General features: G+C 36.6%; 1 protein-coding gene across 4 annotated transcripts in view; it reads left to right on the top strand.

Annotated features, from left to right (window-relative positions):
- Nucleotides 1–24,628, top strand: part of BMP2K (BMP2 inducible kinase) — a 132,520-nt gene that overhangs the window by 19,770 nt on the left and 88,122 nt on the right. The window contains exon 1 of one of the 4 annotated variants that reach the window (XM_086704779.1): nt 13,759–13,795. The exons of the other annotated variants lie outside the window; for them this stretch is intronic. Within the exon in view, the coding sequence (XP_086560905.1) occupies nt 13,774–13,795 (22 nt within the window). The 5' untranslated portion in view covers nt 13,759–13,773. Of the gene's footprint in view, nt 1–13,758; nt 13,796–24,628 lie in introns of those variants that run through there. 4 annotated transcript variants of the gene reach the window in all.

Raw genomic sequence — 24,628 nt, 5'->3', positions numbered from 1 at the left:
TAAGGCCAAGGAGTCCCAAGAAGAGGTTAGCATAATGCTCAATCTGGGGAGAAAAGACAAATTTAATAGCAATATATAAGAATTGGCTAAAATTTGGTGCTTTTGATTTCTGATATTCTGATGAGAACTAACTTGTGGAATGAGTGAGAGATGATTGAGACCGTAATACCCAGGCTTTGGATTTATGAATGGAGGAGTTTTGAGATGTAAGAAAGGGAGAAAAAAGTAGTTAACTCAGTTCTGAAAAACAAAACAAAACATTAATTCTAAAATCTGTCTTTTCCAGTATAGGAAAGAAAATGTGGATGGGGGAGAGATGTCCTCACTGGAAATAAAGGAAAGTCAAAAGATAGTGACTTCATCCCAGTCTTGTCAATGGGACTTGCGATGAAGGCACTTAGGGGACTGGCGTTAGAGCAGGGAAACCCAAGAGGAATATGAATGTCCCTTTCTTCACTTGAATGGCTGGTTTTATATATATTAATTTTTTAAAACATTTTAATTTTGGAGAGTCTTACTCTCTAACACACTGGTTATCAAACTAATATGTATATAAATCCCCTGGGGATTTATGAAACTACAGAGTCTTACTCAGTACTTCTGGGTGGGGCCTGAGGTTCTGTGTTTTGTAAGCTTTCCAGTGATGCCAGTGTTGCTGTTGCCACAAGTCACATTCTCCTTTCAACTGTCTCCTAACGGGGGGAGAAAAAAATACCCCAAAAGTGATCAGAGCAGTTCTTGAATACAGCCTCGACCTACAGTGGGGTTACATCCCGATAAACCCATCATGAGTGAAAATATGTCAGAAATGTATTTAATATGCCTATCCTCCTGAACATCATAGCTTTGCCTAGCCTACCTTAAATGTGTTCAGAACACTTAAACATGAGCCTATAGTTGGGCAAAATCATCTACACAAAACCTATTTTATAATGTCGAATATTATGTAATTTATTGAATACTGTACTGAAAGTGAAAAAAGAATGGTGTATTGATACAGGATGGTTGTAAGTGTATCAGTTGTTTACCCTTGTTATTGCATGGGCTGGCTGGGAGCTATGGCTTGCTGCCCACTGCCAGCATCACGAGAGTATTGTTCCACATACACTAGCCCGGGGAAAGTTCAGAATTCACAATCTCATGTATACTTCTACTGAATGCACATTGCTTTTCCACCATTGTAAAGTTGAAAAACTGTTGAGTTGAATCATTAAAGTTGGGGATTGTCTGTATCTGCTTTATTAATGGCCTTCAGAACAGATATTAGTAGATAGCAGCACTAATGCAAAGGTTCTCATACTTCGACTGGGGTACTTATTGAACAGATTCCTGGACTTAATCACAGAGAATTAATCCTAGGTTTAGAGAAAAGTTCAGAAAACTTCAGGTTTAATAAGCACTCCATATCATTCTGCAGTTTGGAATTTTGATTGGTATTATGTGAAAACTCTAAATTAACTTGGGATTGTAGGTGGGGGGATGATTGACATATTGACAGTATTGAGTATTACTTTCCAGGAACATGGCATGTCTCTCCATTGTATTAAAAATGTTTCTCAGTGAAGTTTTTCTTCATTTGGGTCCTGTAACTTTGTAAGCTTAGTCTCATATGCTTTATATTATATTGTAAATGGACTGACCTTCTCACCAGTGTAAAAAAATTCTATTTTTTTTAATGATTTTTGGAGAAGATAATTTGCTTTTAATTGGGAATATATTCTTTTTTTTTTTTTTAATGTTTATTTTTAAGAGAAAGAGACAGAGAGTGAGCAGGGGAGGGACAGAGAGAGGGAGACACAGAATGTGAAGCAGGCTCCAGGCTCCAAGCTATTAGCACAGAGCCCGATGTAGGGCTCAGAAACCCTCACAAACCGCGAGATCATGATTGATCTTGCTTAACTGACTGAGCCACTCGGTTGCCCCTAATTAGTAATATATTCTTATTAGGCCTGAGGAATCAAAGATATAAAAAGACCATGGACTCTATTTAGGAAGATCTTGCAATCTGGTATGTTTTTAAAGAACTGGTTTTCCAAATGCAGCTAAGTCAGGTCACTAAAGAAAAACAAACTCATAAATGTGAGAATTATAAGAAGTCTTTAAGATTTTGGTTGAAAGAAACAAAGGAAAAGGGGACTTACTGGGTGTCTATGAGAAACTTGATTTTACTGTCTCAGAGGCTTTCTTATCTTTATTACATGGCTTCTTTAAAGTCAAAGGGGACAGCCCATTAAATATTTTTTAGGTTATGGGAATAATTTTAGAAGTATTGGTAGCATACGTAAAACCTTTACCAAGGGAGGAAATAACTGGTTTTTCTTTTCTTAGCTTTCCTTCTATTACATATCTATACATTATTTTACTCTGAAAAGAATTTGTTCTTAGAAAAGCTATGATTTTGTTCTTTTAGAGGTATAACTGTTTCTTACAGAAGTCTCTGAACAGATCACTTCAAATGGGCGATATTTTTAGGGAAGTTCCATTGGGTGCCTGGAATTCTCTTACCCAAGGGTTTCACTGTAGTCCTTATCGACCAAAAAGTGCATATGATGGCTATCCTGTTCTTTCAAGTAAAATATGTTTTTTAAAAATGTTTATTTATTGGAGGCAGAGAGAGAATCCCAGGCAGGCTGTGTGCCCCAACCTGGGGCTTGATCCCACGAACTACGAGGTCATGATCTGAACTGAAATTAAGAGTTAGACACTTAACTGAGTCACCCAGGCAACCCTCAAGTGTAATATATTTAAGACATGTAAACCTGCATGTCTTAAAGGTCCACAAGCTGAATGAGCTAACTAAAATCTGGGTATCAATGCTTTTAAGACAAAGCTTGTTTTGTTATATATATATTTTTAAATGTTTATTTTTGAGAGAGCAGAGAGAGAGAGAGAGAGAGAGCAGAGGAGGGGCAGAGAGAGAGGGAGACAGAGAATCCCAAGCAGCTTCTGTGCTGTCAGCACAGAGCCCTCTATGGGGCTCAAACTCATGAATTGTGAGATCATGACCTGAGCCGAAACCAAGAGTCAGGCACCTTAACCTACTGAACCACCCAGGCTCCCCAGTTTTGTTATGTTTTAAATGGTACTTGTTCTGTCTGAAATTTTAAATGTCTTTATAGACCATTCTAACAGGTAAAAATATCAATGATAAACATTATTAAATTATTTTATTTTGATATATTTTGATAGAGACTTCTAATTGTCTAGAGAACTTTCTCTTGTGTTGCCAAATTTAATGTGGAAGCCAATTACATAGACAATTTAAGGACCAGAATTTGGAAAATGTTCTGTTTGGTGCATATTTCAATAGAAGTAGTAAAAATTTAACTTTTTTTTTGAATTGCATATTTTTTGGGAATCTAATGAGAGTTGCATACTGGTTTTTTTGGTGGAGATTCTTGTACTGATTCAAATATGTGTGTGTGTGTGTGTGTGTGTGTGTGTGTGTGTGTGTGTGTGTGTGTGTTTAAAGAATTTTATGTACATTTTTTTCTTAGTATGATTGCCTTTTCGATCAAAGGTACATAAGAAGTTTGTAAGACTGTGTCTAGGGTTATCTGTGAGTATCAGAAGAGTTTGACCAAATTCTTCTTTACTGACGTTCTGTGGTCATACCAGTAAGCCACAGATGGGTTACAGGCATGCCAAGATGATTCCCTCTCAGTCCTCAAAGTGGCCCCGTTGTGGTTGGGGGTCCCTGCTGGTTATCTCAGGCTGAAAGCAGGCTCCCATCATTTTCCCAAGGGACTAGCCAAGTAGTTAGAAAGCAGTGAGTTGGGTAGTGATATTGGATGGTTTTCCATTATTATGATACATACAAATATAGTCAATGGATTATTAAGCCTAGGGAATCATGGATGTTGGTGAGAAAGATAAACTCTACTCTGCTTGACAAACCTTATTAATCAGGAAATAGACTTGAACAGTCTTTGAAAAGGAGGAGTTTCACAAGCTATTCAATTTAAGTCTTGTTTGTATTTGGTAACATCAAGATAAACTGATTTGAAACATTGTAGAGTGTGCTTTTCTTAGTCTTACACAGAATATTTAAATACGTATCTGTTTTCTGAGCCAAGGTTTTGGTATCAAGCCTTGAAGTAATAGATACTGTCTCTGTGCTGATACTTTGGCTCTGTGTTGCGATTTTTCTCAGTAGTCCTCTCCTCTCCCTTCTGAAGTAATTACAGAAGGCACTGTGTTTATTTGGCACACTTGAGATTGTTATACAAAGTGCACGCTAGCATCAACATGTTGGGGCCAGTATAGTGATAAAGGATAGTGCCAAGAAGAGTTAACAATATCCTGTACAGTACACTGTATATTTTTGGTGACTTAAGAAAAGTTTATCTTATGTGGATTCAGTGTAGAATTACCACGCTTTGTAACTTCCTCATGCACATAGTTTTAGTGGTTTTTGTTTGCTAAACTGTTATGTGTGATTTTAACTCTGCTTTAATGAACTAAATACTGGAATATAGTTATGTCTGCAAGTTGTTTAGTGTCAAGGTAGCTTAATTTCCAAGTGTTCTAAAAAATGGGTTTTGCCCTCTATGATCATTTCATGTTTATTTTATTTATTATTTTTAAAAAAATTTTAATGTTTTTATTTATTTTTGAGACAGAGAGAGACAGAGCATGGGCAGGGTAGGGGCGGGGCGGGGCGGGGGGGTGGGGAGACACAGAATCTGAAGCAGGCTCCAGGCTCCGAGCTGTCAGCACAGAGCCCGACATGGGGTTTGAACTCACGGAGTGTGAGATCGTGACCTGAGCTGAAGTCGGATGCTCAACCAACTGAGCCACCCAGGCACCCCTCATGTTAATATTTTAAATCAGTATGACTTAAAGTACAACTCCCTTCAAAACTTTGAGATAGAGCTGTTTTTATTTAATAAAAATATAATTTGTATTATAAAGTAAATATCTAAAAAAAATGGCAGACAACTTGTTAATGGACTTTAGATTGAACTGCCTTTTGTATGTACAAGAATTATACAAATGTAACAAATAGTAAAATTGTAAACACATTTTGGGAGAATAAAATATTTTAAAAGCTTAGTGAACCTTTTAATGTTTTTCAAAACTGTTTATTAACAAGGATTTTCTTGGGGCTCCTGAGTGGCTCAGTCAGTTAAGTGTCTGACTTTGGCTCAGGTCATGATCTCACTGTCCATGAGTTTGAGCCCCGTGTTGGGCTCTGTGCTGACAGCTCAGAGCCTGGAGTCGTCTCGGATTCTGTGTCTCCCTCTCTGTCTGCCCGTCCCCTTCCTTGCACGCTCTCTCTCTCTCTCTCAAAAATAAATATTTAAAAAAAATAAAAAGGATTTTCTTTTAGTATTTTTTTCCTAATAGCAGTTGTCCAAGATATTTTAAGGTAGAGTTAAAACATTCCATAATGCTCAATGAGCTCATCTTCCTCTGCCTAGTATTGATATTCTACCTGTCCTTTATTCCCTCACAGTCTTTCTGTGTGATAGATCTATTCACAAATTCCCCAAATCTCTATCTCTGTAGTCCAGGCTTCCTTGCTTCTGATGTACACATATAAAACAATGAAAACTTTTAAACCTGAACTTCTCTTGAGGCATCTGGGTGTCTCAGTCGGTTGAACGTCTGACTTTTGTTTGGCTCAAGTCATGATCCCAGGGTCATGGGATTGAGTCCTGAGTCAGGCTCTGTGCTGAGCATGGAATGGAGCCTGCTAAAGATGCTCTCTCTCTCACTTTCTTTTCTCTCCCTATCCCTGTGTGCCTCTCCCCCACTTGTGCATTCTCTCTCACTCTCTCTCAAAAAATAAAAGTCTGAACTTCTCACCAAATCAACAACTTAATCTGTTTTAGTTGAAAGGGGAGCCCACACATAGTCACTGAAATCAGAAACCAGAGATTCATTTGTCATCTCATTTCTGTGAATACCCTTATTTATTGCCTGGACTATTGAAGTGAGTGTGTATTATTGTCACAAGTAGTAGAGAAGTGAATTTTCACAACAAAATAACAATACATAAGGCAAAATTTATCTACCCTTACCTACTTCCACTCCCCTCTTAACACTCTACTTGTATCCTTTTGAGACCTATTTCCTTCAGGGTGAAATAACTTCTGATTTGTCTCCTGCTTTTGTCCATGTCTTCTCCTCAGTCTCTTCCTAATCAATGCTTGCTAATTATTATCTTTTTTTAAAAAAAATCTTTTTTTGCTTTGTTTTGGACTGATTAAGTTCTCTTTCCTTCATTTCTTTTTTCCCCTGCATTAATTGGAAGTTATATACTTTTCCCAGTGCTTTTAGTGGTTGTTCAATGTTAACCTCTACGTGCATTACACATATAAAGACCCTAGAATGCTCTACCTCGTATCACCACTGTCAATCTCCTCCTGATTTATGTCCAGGAGTTTGTATCCATCTTCACTTTGTCCATACATTAGACATGCTTATTGTTTTACAAGTCAGTGTTTAATAGCTATCTTAGTTCATCATGTTTGTTAAATGTCAGGCCTTCCATCTATGCTCACTTGTTTTCACTCTGAGAGTTTATTTATTTATTTATTTATTTATTTTTTAATAATTTATTGTCAAGTTAGTTAACATACAGTGTATACAGTGTAGTCTTGGCTTTGAGTAGATTCCCGTGATTCATCCCTTACACACAACACCCAGTGCTCATCCCAGCAAGTGCCCTCCTCAATGACCATCTCCCATTTTCCCTGCTCCCTAACCCCCCACCATATCAACCCTCAGTTTGTTCTCTGTATTTAAGAGTCTCTTACGGTTTGCCTCCCTCTCTGTTTGTAACTTTTCTTTCCTACCCGTCCCCTATGGTCTTCTGTTAAGATTTTCAAATTCTACATATGAATGAAAACATATCTGTCTTTCTCTGACTGACTTATTTCACTTATAATAATGCCCTCCCGTTCCATCCACATTATTGCAGATAGCAAGATTTCATTCCATTTCATTGCTGAGTAATATTCCATTATAGATATCATCTTCTTTATCCATTCACCGGTCGATGGACATTTGGGCTTTTTCCATAATTTGGCTATTGTTGAAAGTGCTGCTGTGAACATTGGGGTACATGTGCCCCTGTGAATCAGCACTCCTGTATCCTTTGGATAAATCCCTAGTAGTGCTACTGCTGGATTGTAGTGTAGTTCTATTTTTAATTTTTTGAGGAACCTCCATACTGTTTTCCAGAGCCGCTGCACCGGTTTGCATTCCCACCAACCGTGCAAGAGGGTTCCTGTTTCTTCACATCCTCACCAACATCTGTTGTTTCCTGAGTTGTTAATTTTAGCCACTCTGACCGGTGTGAGGTGGTATCTCAATGCTGACACCTCCTTTAAAGTTCCTTTTAGTAAAGGTCATTTTGTTGACTTGAACAGTTTTTATTTCAACTTCATTCTAGAAGGTAGGTAGCTTTTTTCTTTCAGTATGTTGAAGGTATTATTTCACTGCCTTCTTACGTTCTCTTACTGTTAGAAGTTGGTAGTTACTCTAATTGCCTTTGTGGGTTACCTGCCATTTCTCACTGGTAGCTTTGATATCTTCTTTTCTGTGTTGTACTCTTTCACCGTGATGGTGTAAGTGTGGCTTCCTGTTATTTTATAATTCTTAGGTCTTCTGAATTTGGTGATTGGTGTTTTGAATGAGTTCTGGCACATTTTCAACCATATCTGACCTAATAATTCCTCTTCCCAATTCTCTTAATTGGTAGGTACGTATTAAATCTTCTCACTGTATCCTTCAAGTCTCGTAACCTCTCCTATTTTTTCCATTTGACTCTTGGTGCTGCATTTTGGTATATATCAGCACTTGACTGCATTCAGATATACATCTTCCAGTTCACTCTTCTTTGGGTATACTTCATCTGCTGTTTACCCTTTTCAGTTACTATACTTTTCATATTAGAAATTCAAGTTGTGGGGCACTTTGGTGGCTTGTTTGGTTAAGTGTCTGACTCTTGTTTTCGGCTCAGGTCATGATCTCCCAGTTAGTGAGATGGAGCCCCGTGTCGGGGTACCTGCTTAGGATTCTCCTCTCTTTCTGCCCCTCCCCTCTTGCTCTTTGTCTCTCTCTCTCTCAACATAAGTAAACAGGTAAAAAAAAAAAAAAAAATTCAATTTGTATTGTAAAATTGCCCAGCCGATTTTTTTTTGAACTTGTTAAATTTGATAACCTTTTAATCACTTTCTATACTTTGAATTTTTATTTTGTTACTTCAATTATGTGAAACATTGTTAGTTTATATTCCTTGTTTGGCAATTCCAGTATTCTTCAGTTTTTTCAAGTCTCATTGTTTAGTTGGTTGTTCCTTCTGGCTTTTGTTATGGTGGCTGGTTTCTTGAATGCTCAGTGATTTTCTTCCCTTTAAAACAACAACAACAACAACAACAACAACAACTTGTTTATTGTGTGCTTTTATTTCATAGAATCTCACTGGTTCGAGGTTTTTGATGTCAAAGTGACTTCTTTCCTCTAGACAAAATTTGAGTTTACCTCTAACAACCTTTTGGGGGTACCCTCCTGGAGATACATTAAATTGTTCACTTAATGTTTCGTTTTTTGTTCATACAGGTAGTTGAGTTCCCAATCTTAGAGAATTAGGATCATGCTCAGAAAGTCTTAGGAGACTCTCCCACTTCATCCAGAGCCAAGGCCAAGATACATATTTGTAGTGTCCAAGGCAGGGTGTGAATTTGTTTCTGTTTCACGCGGAGAGTGAAGTGCTTTGTGGGTCCAGGCTCTATGTTGGTAGTCCCACTGTTACATTCTGCCCTTCTCCAGTGTTGGCCTTTGGCTCCAGGGAAGCTTATGGATTCATGCTTCCTTCTTGTTTCTGTCTCCAAGGAATTCTCCTGATTTACCTCCATATTATTTTAGTTAGTATTTTAAGAACTACTATATCAGGAAATGTTTTTTTTTCTTAATCTGTAGTCTACCATGTTGCTAGAAACAAATTATTATTTAAATTTTAACATGATCTAATTATTTTTTATCTTTCTTAGTTGAGGGTTTTTTAAGTATCTAATTTAAGGAATTCTTTTCTACCTCAAAGTCATAATACATTTTCCTATATATTTTTTAAAAAACTTTTAATGTTTAATTTTTCATTTATACTTTTTTATATTTATATATGTATGTTTTATATTTATATAAATCTGTTTTATATATTTATATATTCATATATTTATAGAATATATTTGATATATAATACATAATATAATTATAGTATATGTAATATTATATAATATATATGTTATATATAATTATATATATTATATATTATATTTATACTTTTTAAAAATTTTATTTCTTTAAATTTACATTCAAATTAGTTAGCATATAATGCAGCAGTGATTTCAGGAGTAGATTCCTTAATGCCCCTTACCCATTTAGTCCATCCCCCCTCCCACATCATACCTATACTTTTAAGCCATCAAATTTATGTTTGACATGTTATGGGGTAAAGATCAAATTTTCTTGTCCTCCCACTTTTTCTAGTGAATGTAATTGACTATCCTTTTCCCAATGATATCCAGTGTCTCTGATGTCATTTATCAATTTTTAAAATAGTTCTCATATATAAATAGCTCTGTCTCTGAGTTTTCTTTGTTATTCTGTGGTCCTTTGTTTATCTCTGTGTCATTACAATGTATCTTATCAGAGTTTATAATCTTGGTAATTGGTAAAGAGAGTAACCCCACTCCTTACTCCTTTTCAAAATTGTTAGCTATTCTTAACTTTTTGCACTACCATGTGAATCTTAGAATCAGTGTATCCAATTCCACAAAAACTATTAGGATTTTTATAAGAATTACATTGGATTTATTAATCTGTGAGAATTTGAGAACTTTATAATATAGAACCTTCTTTTTTCATAAAGAAATTTATGTATATGCATTTGTCTTTTATTAAAGTTTTATAATTTCCCTCATAAAACTGTCATGCATTTTTTTTTTTAATTTTTTTTTCAACATTTATTTATTTTTGCGACAGAGAGAGACAGAGCATGAACGGGGGAGGGGCAGAGAGAGAGGGAGACACAGAATCGGAAACAGGCTCCAGTCTCTGAGCCATCAGCCCAGAGCCCGACGCGGGGCTCGAACTCCCGGACCGCGAGATCGTGACCTGGCTGAAGTCGGACGCTTAACCGACTGCGCCACCCAGGCGCCCCTGTCATGCATTTTTTATTGATAATTCCTAGATTCCTAGATGCCTTTTTTTTTTTTTTTGGTTGTAGTCATAAATGGTATCTTCATTCTTTTTCCCGTTTTTCTTAGCTGTTCTTCTATAGGAATGCAATTATTAGAGAATTATTTTTTAACAGTATTTTTTTTTTTTTCAACGTTTATTTATTTTTGGGACAGAGAGAGACAGAGCATGAACGGGGGAGGGGCAGAGAGAGAGGGAGACACAGAATCGGAAACAGGCTCCAGGCTCCGAGCCATCAGCCCAGAGCCTGACGCGGGGCTCGAACTCACGGACCGCGAGATCGTGACCTGGCTGAAGTCTGACGCTCAACCGACTGCGCCACCCAGGTGCCCCGAGAATTATTTTTTAATGCAAATCTGATGAATAAACACCTTTGTTTAAAATTCTATGGTTTCCTCATCTTTTGCAGGACAAAGTTCAAACATCTTGGCATAATGAACTTAGCAATGATCTTTCATGATTAAAACCATGTGTGACTCTTTACCATACCTAAGGTCCCATAACTTCATATTTTGCAACCTGGGCTTCAATTAAATGGAGCTAGTTGTAACTTCTTGGACATACTCTGATTTTTTTTTTTAAAGAAGAGCTTTAATGAGATATGATTTACATATCCTAGAATTCAGTTTATTTAGTGTTTTTCCTATTCTTTATGCTATACTTTTCATCTCCATGACTTATTTTATAACTGGAAATTTATACCTTTTAATCCCCTTTATTTTTTATTTTTTTTTATTTTATTTTTTTTCAACGTTTATTTATTTTTGGGACAGAGAGAGACAGAGCATGAACGGGGGAGGGGCAGAGAGAGAGGGAGACACAGAATCGGAAACAGGCTCCAGGCTCTGAGCCATCAGCCCAGAGCCTGACGCAGGGCTCGAACTCACGGACCGCGAGATCGTGACCTGGCTGAAGTCGGACGCTTAACCGACTGCGCCATCCAGGCGCCCCTTTTTAATCCCCTTTAAATTGTTTATCTTCCCACCCACTTCTCTGGCAACCACTGGTTTGTTTTCTATATTTAAGGATCTGTTTGTTTGTTTTGTTGTTTAGATTCCACATGTAAGTGAAGTTTTATGGTATTTGTCTTCCTTTGTCTGGCTTATTTCACTTAGCATCATACCCTCTGGGTCCATCCATGTTGCCACAAATGGCAAGATTCCATTCTTTTTTATGACTGAGTAATATTTCATTGTGTGTGTGCGTGTGTGTGTGTGTGTGTGTATCACATTTTTTTTTTTATCCATTCATCTATTGATGGATGCTTGGGTTATTTCCATATCTTGGGTGTTGTAAATAATGTTGCATTAAACATAGGGGTGTACATATCTTTTCAAATTAGTGTTTTCGTTTTCATTGGGAAAGTAGCCAATAGTTGAATTCCTGGATTATATGGTATTTCTATTTGTAAATTTTGAGATGTTCCATACTGCTTTCCACAGTGGTTGCACCAATTTACATTACCACACACAGTGCATGAGGGTTCCCTTTTGTTCACATCCTTGCCAACACTTGTTATTTCAATTCAATTTAAAGTGTACACTTTAATAATTTTCAATATATTCAGTATATTTGAGCCCACCACCACTATCTAATTTTAGAAATTTTATAAACCTAGAAAGAAGCCCAGTATTCATTAGTAGTCACTTCCTGTTCCTCTTTCCTCGCTCCAAACCCTTGCAGTTAATAATCTTTTTGTTTTCTTTACGGATTTTCCTATTCTGAGCATTTCATTTAAATGAAACATGTGGCTTTTGTGTCTGGCTTCTTTCACTTAGCATATTTTCAAGTTTCATCCGTATTTTAGCATGCATCCATATATCATTCATTTTTTTTATGGCTGAATAATACTACATTATATGGGTAATACCACATTTTGTTTATTCATTTATCAGTAAATGGATATGGGTTGTTTCTAATTTTTGGCTATTGTGAATAATGCTATTATGAATATTTGTGTAAGAGTTTCTGTGGGAATATACATTTTCACTTCTTCTGAGTGTATTTTTGGGACTAGAATTACTGGGCCATGTGGTAACTCCATGTTTAACCTTTTGAGGAACTGCCAGTGTTTTCTACAGTGACTGTGCCATTTTACATTTTCATCAGTAATTTCTGAATGTTTCCAGTCTTTCCACATCCTATTGGATGTTGTCTGTCTTTTTGATTACAGCCATCCTAGTGGGTGTGAAAAGGTATCTCATTTTGGTTTTGATTTGCATTTCTCTAATGACTAAAGATGTCAAGCATCTTTTCATGTGCTTATTGGCCATTTGTGTATCTTTGAAGAAATTCCTCAAGGGTAAGAGATCTTCATAGATTCTGGATACAAGATCTGTATCAGATATAGGATTTATAAATATCTTCTTCCATTCTTTGGATTATATTTTCACTTTCTTAACAGTGTTCTTTGAAGCATAAAAGTTTCACATTTTAATGAATTTCAATTTTTCATTTGATTGTGTTTTTGGTGTCATGTCTAAAAAAATGTTGCCTGATCCAGGGTCATAAAGATTTATACCTATGTTTTCTTCTAAGAGTTCTATAATTTTTGTTCTTACGTTTAGGTCTTTCATCCATTTTGAATTAGATTTTGCATATATGATGTAAAGTAGAGGTCCAACTTCATTCCTTTATGGGACTATTGAATTGTCCTAGCACCATTTGTTGAAAAGACTATTCTTTCCTCATTGAATTGTGTTCTCAGTTGTTGAAAATCAGTCAACCATAAATATATGGGCTTATTTCTAGGCCCTCAATTCTATTCCATTGATTTGTATGTCTATCCTTATGCCAGTACCAAGATGTCTTGATTGCTGTAGCTTTGTTGGTAGCTTTAAAATTGGGAAATGGGAGTCCTTCACTTTGTTGTTTTCAAGAGTCATTTTACCTATTTCAGATCCCTTTCATTTTTATATAAATTTTAGGATTAGCCTGTCCCGTTCTGCAAAAAAAGGGATCTGGTAGGGACAGTGGAGGTTTACCGTTTTTTTTTTGTTTTGTTTTGTTTCTTTTTTTTTTTTTTTTTTTTAATGAGGATTTGGGGAACATTTGAAGAGTATTAACCACCTTATTTCATTATTTCAGTCCATGAAATGAGAGATGCCTTTCCATTTATTAGGTTTTAAATTTCTTTGTGATATTTTATGGTTTTCGGTACGTAAATCTTTCATCTGTTTTGTTAAATTTATTAGCATCTTACTATTTTGATGCTATTGTCAGTGGAACTATTTTCTTGATTTATTAGATTGTTCATTGCTAGCGTATAGAAATACAGTTGTTTTTGCAATTATAATCTTGTATCCCGTAACCTGCTAAACTTGTTTATTAGCTTCGATAGTTTTTTGTATGTGGAATTTTCAGGCTTTTCTATGTACAAGATCATGTTATCTACAAATAGAGATCATTTTACTTCTTTTTCAATTTGAATGGTCTTTTATTTTTCTTAACTAAATTAATTTAGCTAAAATCTCCTATGCAATATTGAATAGAAGTGATAAAAGCAAACATTCATGTCTTGCTTCTCATTGCAGGTGGAAAGCTTTCAGTTTTTCATCAGCAAGTATGATGTTAGCTGTGGGTTTTGGTAGATGCCCTTTATCACATTGCGGAAGTTCTTTCTATCCTAGTTTGTTGACTGTTATCATGAAGTGGTATATTTTTTCAAAAATATTTTCTGTATTGAAATGATCATGTGTTTTTTAATTAATATGTTTTATCACATGATTGATTTTCACATGTTGAATTAACCTTGCGTTCCTAGGATAAATCCCACTTGGTCACAAGGTATAGTTTTGTTTCGTTTTAGTTTTTTGTTTTTTGTTTTTTAAATTAATGTCCTTGGATTTGGTTTGCTAGTATTTTGTTGTGTATTTTTTTACATCTATATATATATAAGGGCTATTGGCCTGTAATTTCTTTTCTTGTGGTATGTTTGTCTGCTTTTCATAGAATGGATTAGAAAGTGTTCCTTCTGTTTTTTGGAAGAGTTGTGAAGGATTGGTATTAATTCATCTTTAAACATTTGATATAATGTTTAAAGTTAACATTAAACATCCCTAGTGAAGCCATCTGTTCTTGCGCTTTTCTTTGTGGATGTTGTTGTTGTTGTTGTTGTTGTTGTTGTTGTTACACACTTGATCCCTTTACTGGCTTAAATTTTTAATTTCTTCTTGAGTTTGATAATTTGTATTTTTGTAGGGATTTACTGATTTCATGCAGGTTATCTAATTTGTTGGTAAAAATTGTTTGCCTTATACTCCTTTTTATTTCTGTGATGTTGGTAGAAAAATTTTGGTTTTATTTATTTTCTCTATTAGCTTTTCTGCTCCTTGTTTCATTTATTTCTATGCTGAATTTTATTATTTTCTTGCTGCTGCTTTGAGTATAACATATCTACTTTTTTTCAGTTTTTAATATGGGAAGTTAGGTTATTTATTTGAGATCTCTCTTTTTCAATGTGGTTATCTGCAACTATAAATTTCCCTCTAAGAACTGCTTTAACTGTTATCCCAAAACTTATCCCATAAGTTTTGGTATGCTGTTTTTTTACTTTTATTTATCTTGAAGTATTGTCTCATTTCCTTGTGATTCTGTCTTGGATCCATTGGGTATTAATGAGTATCTTCTTTAACTTCCACATATTTAAAATTTTTTTTTTTTTAACATTTATTCATTTTTGAGAGAGAGAGAGAGACAGAGCGTGAGCAGGGGAGGGGCAGAAAGAGGGAGACACAGACTCTGAAGCAAGCTCCAGGTTCTGAGCTGTCAGCAAAGAGCCCAACGTGGGGCTCGAACTGACAAACTGTGAGATCATGGCCTGAACCGAAGTTCGAGGCTTAACTGACTGAGCTACCCAGGTGCCCCTAATTTCTACATGTTTGTGAATTCCTCAGATTTCCTTTTTTGATTTCTGATTTCATTCCATTTTGGTTGGAGGACATACTTTGTATGATTTTGGTTTTTAAAAATTTATGGAGACTTGTTTTGTGCTCTAACATATGGTCTGTCCTTGAGGATGTTTCATATGTACTTGATCAATGTGTATTCTGCTGTTGTTAAGGGGAGCATTCTACAGATGTCTTCCAGGTCTAGTTGGTTAGTAGTGTTTATGTGTTATTTTCTTATTGACCTTCTGCCTACTTGTTCTATCCATTATTGAAAGTGAGATGTTTAATTCTCCAACTATTAATGTTTAATTCTCTATTTCTCTTTTCAGTTTTTGCCTCTTGTATTTTGAGGCTTTGTTTTTAAGTGTATATATGTTTTTAATTATATACATTAAGTGTACATATATTTTGCTGGTAGATTGACCTTTTCGTCATTATAAGAATGCTCTTCCGTGTCTTTAGTAGCTATTTTTGTCTTAAAGCCTTATTTATCTGATATTAGTTTAGCCATTCTGGCTCTGTCTTTGGTTGCTATTTATATGTTATATATTTTGCCATCCTTTAACCTTCAATCCATTTGTGTTTTTCAATCTAATTTTTAAAAACAAAACTTATGGCTCTTTATAGCCTCTACTGGCGAGGCATCATTTTTTTTAATGTTTATTTATTTTTGAGAGTGAGAGAACACAAGTGGGGGAGGGGCAGACAGAGAGGGAGACAGAATCCATAGCAGGCTCCAGGCTCTGAGCTGTCAGCACAGAGTCCAATGTGGGGCTCAAACCCATGAACTGTGAGATTGTGACTTGAGCTGAAGTCAGACGCTCAACCGACTGAGCCAGCCAGGCACCCCGAAGCATCATTTTTATACATTAGTTCTTTAGACATGGTTTCCATTAGTAGTAGCAGCTGATTCATAGTTTTTGTCTGGTATGTCCAACATCTGCGTTTCCACAGAGACCTTTTCTCTTAACTGCTTCTTTCCCCCTCTGTATGGGCCTTATTTACTACTACTTTTCATGGTTCATAATTTTTTGTTGAAAACTGGACATTTTAAATAATACAATGTAGTGATTCTGGAAATGAGATTCCTCCACTCCCCAGAATTTTGTTTTTGCTACTTGTTTAGTGACTTTCCTATACTGATTCTGTAAAGTCTAAATTTTTTGTGAGTTGCTACTGAAATCTCTTCTCCGTTAGACTATGGTCAGTTAACGATAGGACAGATATTTCCTAAACACCTGGAACCAGTAACTCTTCCAGCTTTTGCTGAGGGACTTTTTATGTGTCTTGGCGTGAATTCAGTGCTCTGATGAAGTTTACAACTTTGCTGTAGCCTTTACTTTTTTCTTGTGCAGAGTCTCGGAGTCATCTAGAGGTGAGAGGCTATGGCCTTCTCATCTTTCCTGGTCCTGCATTCTTCCCTTTATATGTGCATGGCCTTCTAGATCTCCAGGAATGTGTTCGAACTTTTCAACGCCCCCTATGGACAGTTCATTTCCAGTTTTTCTTTGTAAGTTTTTTAGTCAACCTCTTCTTATCCTCAGCTTGTAATGTTGCCTCAGGGAGCTGCAGTATTACATAGTTGCTGCTGATGGTTTTCAAGAAATGCTTTGGTGATAGTGCTTTTTACACATTGAATCTGAGTCTGGTCAAATAAAGACAGACCCAGAGAGTGGAGCTTTCCCAGGATGCTGCCTGACAGATCTAATAGTGATGGCTCTTGTGTGTTGTTGTTGTTGTTGTTGTTTTTGGTGAATCCAAGCCTATTTTGCTTCTACCAGTATCTGCTAGTTTTTGCAGTTACTGTTGTTGTGAGTTGTATTTTTTCAAGACTACGGTGAAACTGGGAGAGAATGATAGGAATGGGACAAATTAAAATGTCACAAAGCTCACTGTTTTTACTGAGGTTCACTCTTTCTTTTTTTAACTTCTCAAATTGTTGCAAACTTTTGGGTAGTTTTTAGAGTTGTGAAAAAATTGACTTTGACACCTTTTGCCAGTGTTGCATTTGGGGAAGAACAGATTTTTAGAGGCTCTTAATTTCCTGCTTTGGAAGTACCCTTCCTCTGATATTTTTACACTTGTTTTTTTCCCCCATATTTTACCTCTTTGGAAACTACTATATATTCTTCCAAGATTCAGCTTATATGTTACTTTTTCAGTGACACCTTTTCTGGTTTTCCCACATATACAACTTCTTTTTGTTTCCATATACCTTGGACATAACTCTTTTACTTCACTTGTTATGGTACTTTATTTGTTTATCTATATCTTCTACTAGATTGCAGAATATTTGAGACTACTTTTTTTTGAAAAAAAATTTTTCTTAAAGTGTATTCATTTTTTTTTTTCTGAAAGAGAATAAGCTGGGTAGGGGCAGAGAGAGAGAGGGAGACAGAGAATCCAAAGCAGGCTCCAGGCTCTGAGCTGTCAGCACAGAGCCTGACGTGGGGCTCAAACCCATGGACCGTGAGATCATGACCTGAGCCGAAGCCAGGTGCTTAGCTGACTGAACCACTTAGGTGCCCTAGATGAAGACATTTCTTATAACACATTTTGGAAGACATTTAAGAAATCTCAGGGCCATTTTGTAAAAATACACAGAGTTACTGGTCTGTCATATACTGGTTTCCGTATACTCTTTTTTCCCCCCAAACCTTTGAATCCCATCAAAAACTTTGTTTTCTGTCTTTATTTATTTGACTTGTTTAGGGATAACTTATAACTGTTTTTGTAATTCTGTCCAGTCTCAAGAAGTGGGAAAGTTACCATGGTGTAATTATTGAAAAGAATTTATGATGGTTTCTGCAGTCTGTTTCAAGCAGAAGTGTGAGAGAGTTAAACTATGGCAATGATCTGTGTCAGTAACTTTGGTGACGGTATTCATATTTGAGTGTCTGGGTATATGCAAATACATACTGTCTTTCGTTTAGTTTCCTAAAGTGGATCCCAAAGTGGTATTAAGCATTATAGGGATCTATCTGTATGGTATTGACCCACTTTATTTTACTGTTTCCTAATACCCCAAAGATAAGAGTATCATAATGCTAAATCATTAATTTTGCTTTCTAAATTTCTAACTTAGAAACATTTTAAATACATAGTTCTCAGTTAAGGAGGAATTCATGATATTTGCATTCCTATGGAAATAAGCTTATGAAATGAATGATTAGCTTCCAAGGCCTGATCCAGTGATTAATGTAGTTGATGCTTCTTTAGGATTCTGAACTGCAAACACAAGGAACCCATCTCAAATTAGTTGACCAAAAAGGGAATTTTATTGGTGTCCTGAAAGACAGAAACTTGGTGTCCTGAATTCAGCCGTACCTAAAGCCAACTAAGATTATTTTGTATATAGTGTATTACATGTTATAGTTATATTGACATTTTTGTAATGCCTATGCAAAATGCAATGCCATGTGATATTATTTGCCTAGTTATTTGCATTTTGATAGAAGTACAGGTTTCTACATCTTCACTAATAATTTCCTTACGATAGAATTTTATAAATAAAAGCATGAGGCAAAGTATGAATATTTTAAGGCTCTTGATATATGATTATGGTCGTAATATTTTATTAATCTTCATATCCATCAGGAGCACATAAAAAGTTTATAAATGATTACTGATTTTAGAACATCCTGGTTAACAAATGTAACAATGCTTTACTATTATTAAATAATACATATATTTTTAAATTTTAGAAAGAGGGTGTGTAAGTGGGAGAGAGGGGCAGAGAGAGCCCAACACAGGGCTCAGTCGCATAACCCTGGGATCATGACCTGAGCTGAAATCAAGAGTCAGATGCTCAACCAACTGAGCTACCCAGGCGCCCCATTAAATAATGATATTTTGGGGGGGGGGGAATACAGGAACAAAACTGTCCTTTCTCATTGTGGGTGTAAATAATGACAAAAGATTAAAAAAAAAAAAACAACAAATACTCAGGTATAAATAAGGATAAATAAGGTATCTCTTGCTTTTATCTCTTCTCTGGATTTCACATTTGGAAATCTAATTGCCAATTCCATATCTCCAATTGAATGTCCAAAGGACATCTCTGTCTTACTGTGTCCAAACTGTGTTCTTGATATTCTGCCCCAAACCTTCCTTGTTTGTCAAGAATTGTTAAGAGTTTGTGATTTTATTCTACTTGTAAGCTGACAGGTTAGCCTGCCATAGTTACATGGATGCTGTCAGAAGAAATGAGACAGAGGATTTGATTACAGCAAGAGCTGCAGCCAGAGTTTGAGCATTTACTCCAGTTCCCAGAGCCTTAGTTCCCACAGGGCTATAGGCCATGTCATAGGTCCCAGGTGACGCCTGTGCATACAGTGGATTGCATTACAGGAGAGGAATCCTGAGTTCAGGGAACCGGAATTTTTGATAATGTGCATTAAGTCTGCCCTAGAGAGGATAGAGGGGACACATTATTATCTTTATTGTGCCTGCCAGTGTACAAAACTGCCCTTTGTTTCCGAGGGATATACTGACTGTGTTTTCTAAAGCTGTTACCTGTGCAATCTCGAAAAGAGAGTCCAAAACAGAGGCAGTGTTAGTGCCTCTGCTTATAAGATATGCAGAAATGAGACTCCCATGTTACATTATTTTCCAATACAGTCTTCTCCATCCCATCTAATGGTGATTTCATCCTTTCAGTTTCTCAGTACAGAAATCTTGAAGTCTTTCTAACTCCTCTTTTTCTCTTATATCTCACATCCAGGCTGTCAAGAAATCCTGTCTGCTCTACGTTCAAAGTGTATCTAGAATTTTTTCATTTCTCGTTGTTCCCACTGCCTTTTTCAGAACCACTGTGATCTTTCAACAGAATTACTGTGGTGCAGCCTGGTAACTGGCTTTCTTAATTCCCATCTTGCCGTCAGTCTAATCCCCCACATGGTAGCCGGAGTTGTCATATTAAAATATGAATTCAGTCAGTCATGTCACTGATCTACTCAGAACCCTCTAGTGGCTTCTCATTTTATTTGGAATGAAAGCCAGGTCTTTACTCTAATCCATATATAAGACCCTGCATGGTCTGGCTCTCTTTTATTTCTTTGAATCCTTTTTTTGTTATGTCTTTTTGTTCATTTGGCCAGGCTCCCTGTCTTAGGGCCATTGCACATCCTGTTTTCTCTGCCCAGACTGAACATGTCCCAGTATCCATATGGCTCATTTCCTCACTTTCCATCTTTACTCAGAGTCATCCCAGGCCATCCCCATGCATCTAGATTAAACATGTTGACCTCCCCCTTCTCCCCCAACAAAATTTTCTAGTGTGTTCATCTCCACTTAATTTCCTTCTTCTCAGAATGTATCACTAATACATTATTTATGTATGTGTGTGTGTGTGTGTGTGTGTGTGTATGTATGTGTATATATAGTGTATATTTTACTTGTTTATCTTGTTTCAGTCACTCTAGAATATAAGCTCACAAAGGGAAAGAGGGTTTCTCTGAATTTTTTTGTAGTGAGTTTTGTTTCTGGCATCCAGTACGGTACTTGGCACCTTATGAGCAGGTAATGTATATGTTGAATGGGTGAATGAGTGATTTATATGGTAAAGAAGTAAAATCCTGTTTTCAGAATTTAGGGTGTGTATTAGAAGTATGATGAACAACAACAGAAAATGGTTAATCGCTTTTTATTCACAGATCGATGTAGCAGTTGTAGCTTATCAGTTATAACTACTTTCAGAAGAACCATTGTATTAATGTTAAGTCATTCATTCACTGAAGTATTTGAGTGCCAGACACGGTGGCACTCGGAACATTGATGATACTGTGACAGACAAGGTGTACACAGTCTCTGTTCTGATGGAACTCACACCCAGGTGAGGAGAGAAGCATTGAATGAGTGTAACAAGTGTAAATATTGTGGATAAGTTTTTAGACGTTCTTGTTGTAGGGGTTGCAAACTCAGATACCTATGCCTGCACAGGCCAGGTAGATAAGGTAAGAATGACTTGGGACCAGGGAATGTGGAGATGGGAGTTCAGATGCACTGTAGAACACATGCCATGTGTAAAGGGTAAACCAACTGACAGGTCCATCTGACGGATGTCGTATACGAATGAGGACACAGTTTCTTTTTTCCGAGTTTATGTAAAGGGAAACAAAAATCTAGATTATCATCTGAAGTATCACACTCCCCTAAGGCACTGTGCAGTCCAAATCAAACATGGTTTTGACCTAAGGCCTCTTCTCTATAAGGAATATTGCCAATCAATTGAGGTTCTATCAAGAAGAAAATTCTGGGAGTGGGGAAGACATTATCTTCTCTTGATTTCCATTTTTGTTTTGTTCCTCCTCAATTTTAATAGTTTTCCTAGATCCTCCCATTTGCAATGATATAGCTAGACTTTTCTTCTGACATAACTAACAAGGACAGATGTGCATGTAAAAATCATTAGAATGTGAGGTTTCTGGGGGTAAAAGACTTGTGGTTGGCTCCATTTTATCAGCTCTGAGTTATTGGACTAGCTGCTCACCTTCTTTCTCAGTGTTCGCTTTATTCATCATCTGTACAATGGGAGTATCAGTTAAAATGCCTCCTGATGTTATGAGTGGTAAATAAGATAATGCACTTAGAAACGCTGTGTATATTGTCAGGGTTCTGTGAATGCTGTGCTTTTGCCTTTTTTTCTTTTTCCAACTCCTCCTCCTCCTCCCATTCCCTGCCTAATCAAATGTATCTGATTCATTGTTTCATTGCTTTGTACTAGATAGCACTTACTGATAAGATAACTTTGGCAAGAATTTAAGTTAGTAATCCTCTTTAGGAGCATTTTCACTTTTAAAAGAAACTTCTGGAGTCATTGCCTTAACCTAAAGTAATGAAACTCTGATGTATCACAGGACAGTGGTCATTGAGTAGGAGGATCATTCTTCTGGCTCAAATCCCACAGCAAAACAAGTGCCTGTTCCACTTATCTTGAAGATAGTTTTCAAATGACATTGTTTTCTTTGGCAGTGGTTGAAACCAGAAGTTGCTGACAGCTTGGTATTTCCTCTGTCTTGTTGATTTGCATGATGTATGGTGATATACAACATACAGAAACACCACATGTAATTTTATCCATCCATCTTTCTTCTTCCATTCCCTAGGAAAACAAACTTGATAGGAGTAAACGCTACTAAAGCCCAGTCTTTCATAAACATGAAGTGCTTGTGTGTGTCAAGATGTTGGAGCTGTAGGTATCTAGGATACCATAAACATTTTGTGTGGCAAGAGACTTATGGTGTCTTTGGGGAAGTTGTGAGTCTGGATGATCAGCAGCAGTGTCTTTCTTGTAAAATAATAATTCTCAGTAGTGGTGGTGGGGTTGTCGGATGGCAAGGGGGAGGAGAATTACCTGGGGAATTAGGTGTGGGATTACCTGTGTTTCTTGTTCTTTTTCTTCCAACTTTATCATGAAAAATTTAAAATAATTTGGAAAACTTCAAGGAGTTGTATCATGAATAACCATATGCCCATCATCTAGGTTCAACTACTACTCTCATTTTACAATATTTTCTTTATACATTTTTAAAAACACGTGGATAATTTTGTGTTTTTTGTTTTTAGAAAATTTTTTTTTAAATTGTTTATTTATTTTTGAGACAGAGAGAGACAGAGCATGAATGGGGGAGGGTCAGAGAGAGGGAGACACAGAATCTGAAACAGACTCCAGGCTCTGAGATGTCAGCACAGAGCCCGACGCGGGGCTTGAACTCATGGACCGCGAGATCATGACCTGAGCTGAAGGCGGCCGCTTAACCGACTGAGCCACCCAGGCGCCCCACACGTGGATAATTTTGAATAATGACTGTGAATCAGAAGAATTATTGTTCATTTTCTTAGGTGGGACAGAGGTATGATGGTTATAGAGGATAATGTATGCATTTTAGGAACATGTATGTGTTTAAATACCCATTAGATACCAGTAAGTAAAATGACACAATACCTACTACTTACTTTCAAATAGTTCACCACCAACAAAAATGTTTTGTGGTTTCTTTCACCAACAAAAACGTTTTATGGTTTCTTTCAAAACTAGAATTTAATCAAGGATTGAGTATTGCATTTAATTGTAATGTCTTTTAAAATCTAGAATGACTCTACCCCCGTCATTTTTTTTTACTCTACCTGTGGAACATTGTATAAGACAACTAGCCAGAGTCAGTATCTTGGACTTTGTCTGATTGTTCTCTCTGATACCATTTTCCTTATTTTTCTAGCCCAGCCCCTGTGTGATGTAAGCTGAAGTTAGGCCTTAAGATTTTTTGGGAGAAAGGTTTTTAACAAAAAGTAAGTTGTAGGTGATGCTGTTTACTTCATATTCTATCAGATCAGGAAGCACATAATGTCAATATCAATGCAGAGTGTTTATGACTCCCAGAATTCTCCCTTATAAAGGAGCTTTTTTCCTTTTGATGCTTTGACATCATGTAAATATTCTATTTCTCATCAGCCTTCATCTTGAATTTTGATATACATTGATGATTCTTGCTGAGTCACTTTCTTAATATTGTACTTTTCAATTTTGATTCCTTTTCCTCCCCACTCCATTGACAGTCTCTGTCATTTTTGGGAATGAGTAGTGGCTTTCAGTGTTCTGGGCAAGGAAGTAGGGTGTGAACCATCGTTCTAAGAAACATTTAATGGTAGTTCTATATCTATATAACTTCTTCCAAGTTGGATTTTCAGTTCACAAGTTGAAGGGCTCGTTCCCACAAGGTTGCCTTTATTTCAGGTGCCTGCGGGGCCATCAGCACTTCTGATGACTGGCTTGACTGCACATTTGGGGTTTCCCATGATTCTTCTTCAGATTTGATAATTTGCTAGACTGACCTACAGAATTTAGGAAAGTGTTGTATTTAGGATTACCATTTTATTATAAAGGATACAAATGAACAACCAGGTACGTAAGGCAAGGTACGGAAGTGTCGGTCGGTTAGTGCAGGAGCTTCCGTCCACATGGAGTCAGAGTGTGCTACTCTCCTGATAACGTGAGTATGTTCACCAACAGGAAGCACTCTGAACCTTGTTCTTCAGAGTATTTGAGGCTGCTTTACATAGACACAATTGATTAAATCACTGGCCGTGTGATTGAACTCAGTCTCTAAACCCTCTTTTCTCCTCAGAGGTTGGGAGGTAGGGTGGGAGTAGAGCCAGGAGGCTGAAAAGTTCTAACCCTCTAATCATGTAGTAGGTTTTTTCTGGGGCCAGCCTCCCACCTAAAGGTAGCTAGGGGTCCTACCACCAATCACCTGATTAGCGTAACAAACACACTTCTGTGGGGAATACCAAGGGTTTTGAAGCTCAGTGCCAGGAACTGGGGGACAAGGTCCAGATATATATTTTTCATGCTTTCCATATTTGTAGAGTCTGAGTAGTGCTTTTAATAAACATAATTTGTAGGATATTTCTACCCAAAAATGAATGGAGGAAGGGTTCATTTAGATATTATTTTGAGTGGTCTAATAGGTTGCTTTCCATTAGACACGGCTTTTAAGTAACCAAAACATAGAGATGGTTTATTATGTTTG

Source organism: Puma concolor, chromosome B1, assembly GCF_028749965.1.
Source record: "Puma concolor isolate L17-30 chromosome B1, mPumCon1.1.hap2, whole genome shotgun sequence".
Taxonomy (NCBI): Eukaryota; Metazoa; Chordata; class Mammalia; order Carnivora; family Felidae; genus Puma; species Puma concolor.
Note: the sequence above shows the minus strand (reverse complement) of the source record. Positions and strands in the feature narration are given on the sequence as shown.